Source organism: Diospyros lotus, chromosome 9, assembly GCF_014633365.1.
Source record: "Diospyros lotus cultivar Yz01 chromosome 9, ASM1463336v1, whole genome shotgun sequence".
NCBI lineage: Eukaryota > Viridiplantae > Streptophyta > Magnoliopsida > Ericales > Ebenaceae > Diospyros > Diospyros lotus.
The window spans coordinates 14,077,004-14,078,392 of record NC_068346.1 but is presented as its reverse complement, the minus strand read 5'-3'; the positions used below and the strand labels follow the sequence as shown (position 1 = coordinate 14,078,392).

Genomic DNA, 1,389 nt, shown 5'->3' with positions numbered 1-1,389 from the left:
CTAACTTTCTCCAGAACTGACAGTGGAAAAACAAGTAGCTACAAACAATTGTTCCTGCTCTTGCTCTTGTTGATCTGCTACTTGTGCACCTGTCTGCTGCTGTTGATTTTTGTTCTTGCAAATCTTAGCAATATGGCCTAATTGCTGGCACTTGTGGCACTTCACATCAGGTCTCCTCCAACACTTAAAAGGAGAATGACCTTTTTTTCCACAGTGCTGGCATGGAGGATAATTTAATTTGTTTGCTCCCCCAGGTGTGATTGAATTGCAAGGCTGATCATCACTTTCTTTCTTCCGCTGCTTCTTCTTGCCCTTGATCTGCAATTTGGCCTGTAAAGCCCCTTCAATGGTTCCTTCTTGCCTCATAAGTCTTCTCTGCTCTTGTGCCTGAAGAGCATTCAACAATTCTGCCAAAGAGATGTTGGACAAATCCTTTGAGTTCTCCAAAGCAGAAATTGTTGATTCAAAACGTTCTGGAAGAGTAACCAGAATCTTTTGGACTATTCTAGAGTCAAGAAACTCACCACCAAGTATCCTTACCTTATTTGCTATGCAAAGAAGCTTATCAGAATACTCTTTCACAGTTTCTGAGTCTTTCATTCTTTGCATCTCAAACTCTCTGATTAGGTTCAGCATTTGCATCCCTTTGATCTTCTCATTTCCCTCATACTCTTTCTTGAGAAAATCCCAAATTGCCTTTGCTGACTTGAGAGTCATAATCCTGGTAAAGATAGTTGATGAAACTGCTGTAAAAAGGCAAGCTTTTCCCTTGGATTTCTTTTGCTTCTTCTCTTTGTGATTTCTGATCTGTGCCATTGTTGGATTCTCTGTTAAAGGTGGAACTTCGTAGTCCTTTTCCACTGTTTCCCAAAGATCATTGGCTTCCAAGTAGGCTTCCATCCTCACTGCCCACATTTGATAGTTTTCTCCGTCGAACATAGGAGGTGCCGCAACTATAAATGATGTCTCAGATTGCATTTTTTACACTCACAAGGTCCCTCAAGATATGACGGCTCTGATACCACTGTTGAAACTGATGAGAAGCTGAAATCACTCACACACTTTTTATTAAATTCACAGAAGCTTAAATACAAGAGATTTGTAACTAAATCAACTGTTAATCTTGAAAACCTGCTACAAATCCCGTAATCAGCTATAGTCTTTCAACAGAAAGCTAAATTTAAGCAACTAAACTTGACTTGATAAGCACATAACAAACTCCTAAAAAATCTGCAATAGAAGAAAAAAATAACAACCTGCTAAACTCATGGATGACTCGGCAACTAAAGCATAATTATCAACAATTCTTCCATGTTGAAGTTTTTGAGAATTTCCTTTGCATATTTCTGCTGATGCACAAAAATTTCATGTTATTTTTGCTGCACTTGC

The 1,389-nt window shown here is 38.8% G+C and overlaps 1 protein-coding gene across 1 annotated transcript; it reads right to left on the bottom strand.

Annotated features, from left to right (window-relative positions):
- On the bottom strand, positions 1 to 978 carry LOC127809261 (uncharacterized). Its single transcript, XM_052348023.1, has one exon. It carries the CDS (start codon positions 976 to 978, stop codon positions 1 to 3), a length of 978 nt encoding a protein of 325 aa, XP_052203983.1.
- Positions 979 to 1,389: the final 411 nt, after the last annotated feature.

Excerpts from the sequence above, each read along its gene's own strand:
- LOC127809261 (XM_052348023.1), bottom strand. The coding sequence starts at position 978 with ATGCAATCTGAGACATCATTTATAGTTGCGGCACCTCCTATGTTCGAC.